Source organism: Cyprinodon variegatus, unplaced genomic scaffold, assembly GCF_000732505.1.
Source record: "Cyprinodon variegatus isolate N-32 unplaced genomic scaffold, C_variegatus-1.0 Scaffold1208, whole genome shotgun sequence".
Taxonomy (NCBI): Eukaryota; Metazoa; Chordata; class Actinopteri; order Cyprinodontiformes; family Cyprinodontidae; genus Cyprinodon; species Cyprinodon variegatus.
In genome coordinates this window covers 83,256-84,832 of record NW_015151661.1, presented here as the reverse complement: position 1 = coordinate 84,832, position 1,577 = coordinate 83,256, and the positions used below count along the sequence as shown (strand labels likewise).

General features: G+C 45.3%; 1 protein-coding gene across 1 annotated transcript in view; it reads right to left on the bottom strand.

The window, feature by feature from the left end:
- Positions 1-1,577, bottom strand: part of LOC107102127 (serine-rich coiled-coil domain-containing protein 2-like) — a 42,832-nt gene that overhangs the window by 4,470 nt on the left and 36,785 nt on the right. Inside the window, exons 11-13 of the mRNA XM_015401308.1 lie at positions 1,182-1,265; positions 1,008-1,088; positions 617-742 (exon numbers count right to left, since the gene is read on the bottom strand). Coding sequence (XP_015256794.1) covers positions 617-742; positions 1,008-1,088; positions 1,182-1,265 — 291 coding nt within the window. The remainder of the gene's footprint in view (positions 1-616; positions 743-1,007; positions 1,089-1,181; positions 1,266-1,577) is intronic.

Below are 1,577 nucleotides of genomic sequence, written 5' to 3'. Positions count from 1 at the left end.
GACTCTTGTGCAGGAGTCACAGATTTGTGAGACTCACTCTTTCTAGCAAGGTGGGGGGGGATGCTTGGCTTGGGCCTCTCCCTGATAGGCCTGGAGCGCTGGTACTGCCAGGGTGGGGAGAGGAAAGGGACAGGAGGAAAGACCTGTGACAGAGAGAGAAGAAAGAAGCAGATGTTCTCTCCAGAAGTCTGCTTCTGAATGAAAGACAGGAAACCAGCAGCAGAAAGTCTCAGTGAAGTAGCTAAAGGTTACGAAGGAGCCTGATGTACAGAAATATGTGTTTCTACCTGAAAATAACTCAGATCAGAAATTCACAAATAGATGAGATACTGCAACTGCTGGAAGGACGCGTTTCTAAAAACAAGATCCCACAAAACATCTTTTGTAGGACTAAGCTGTGAATTGAGTTTAGGTTAGGTTTAGGGTTAGACATGTGTTGCTAATAGTTGGGGTTAGGGAAAGTGTCACAGTTGTGCCATTCATTAGTGAGAAATGAATGGAAGTCACTGAAAGGTCCCCTCAAGGATAGTGTGACACAACATGTGTGTGTGTGTGTGTGTGTGTGTGTGTGTGTGTGTGTGTGTGTGTGTGTGTGTGTGTGGGGGGGGTGTCTCACAATGTATTCTCTCCATGGTGTCTGCGAAGCCACACACTCGCTTTCACACACACCGGTCTGCGTTTGCTGCTCCATCCTCTCAGGTGTCTCCTGACACTGACACCTAGTGGTCAGTGTGGGAACAGTCTGCACACAAAAAGAAAACAGGAACAGCCCATAACATTTAATATTATTGGTGTCTTAGGTTCATGAAGCTTTTTAACTAACCCCCCAAAACTAAAAGAAGGAGCAGAAATAAGATCTAGTTGATGATTGGTTGATTTTCTCTCAGCCACTCAGGGTCAGAACTATACATACGACCCTCAGTAAGTTACAGCTTACAGCGGGTTACAGGCTTCCACAGACAAATAAGCCAAATAAACTACAGCAAACAATAAAGCATCTAACTGACCAACTGCATAGTTAGCTGTGCAATGGTTCGGTCTCGGCTCCTCAGCTCCTCCCGGAGCAGCTGTACCTCCAGCAGAAGCTCCTGCACTTACAGACAGATCACAGAGGAGAGGATTATGGGAAACGTAGGCCATCAGTAATAATACAGGAGCTTGATAAGGCTGAACTTGCTGACCTGCAAGTTTGAAACAGGGGACGAGTCAGTTGTGTCTGGACTCAGAGTGTCTGTGGTCAGCGTGTCGTCATCCAAGTGGTTGTCCTGAACACCGAAGGACACAAACAGGTTAAAAAATGTCCAAATCAAGGTATCAATGAGTCAGAGACAAAGAGCTAATCAGCAAAGTAAAGAAAAATAATGATATGAGAACATAACTTTACAACAGTCTTGATTCATCACTTTTATATTTGTTGTCACCTTTGCTTCCTGCCTGTGGAACCGATTGGGGCAACTGGGTTGTTACGCTGATCGGAGGTCACTAAAACTAGTGTTGATACATTGTGTGAGTTTGCCAATGTGGGACTCCATAATTTTCTCTGGTCCCCTCCCTGATCTGACCAGTGATGACATGTT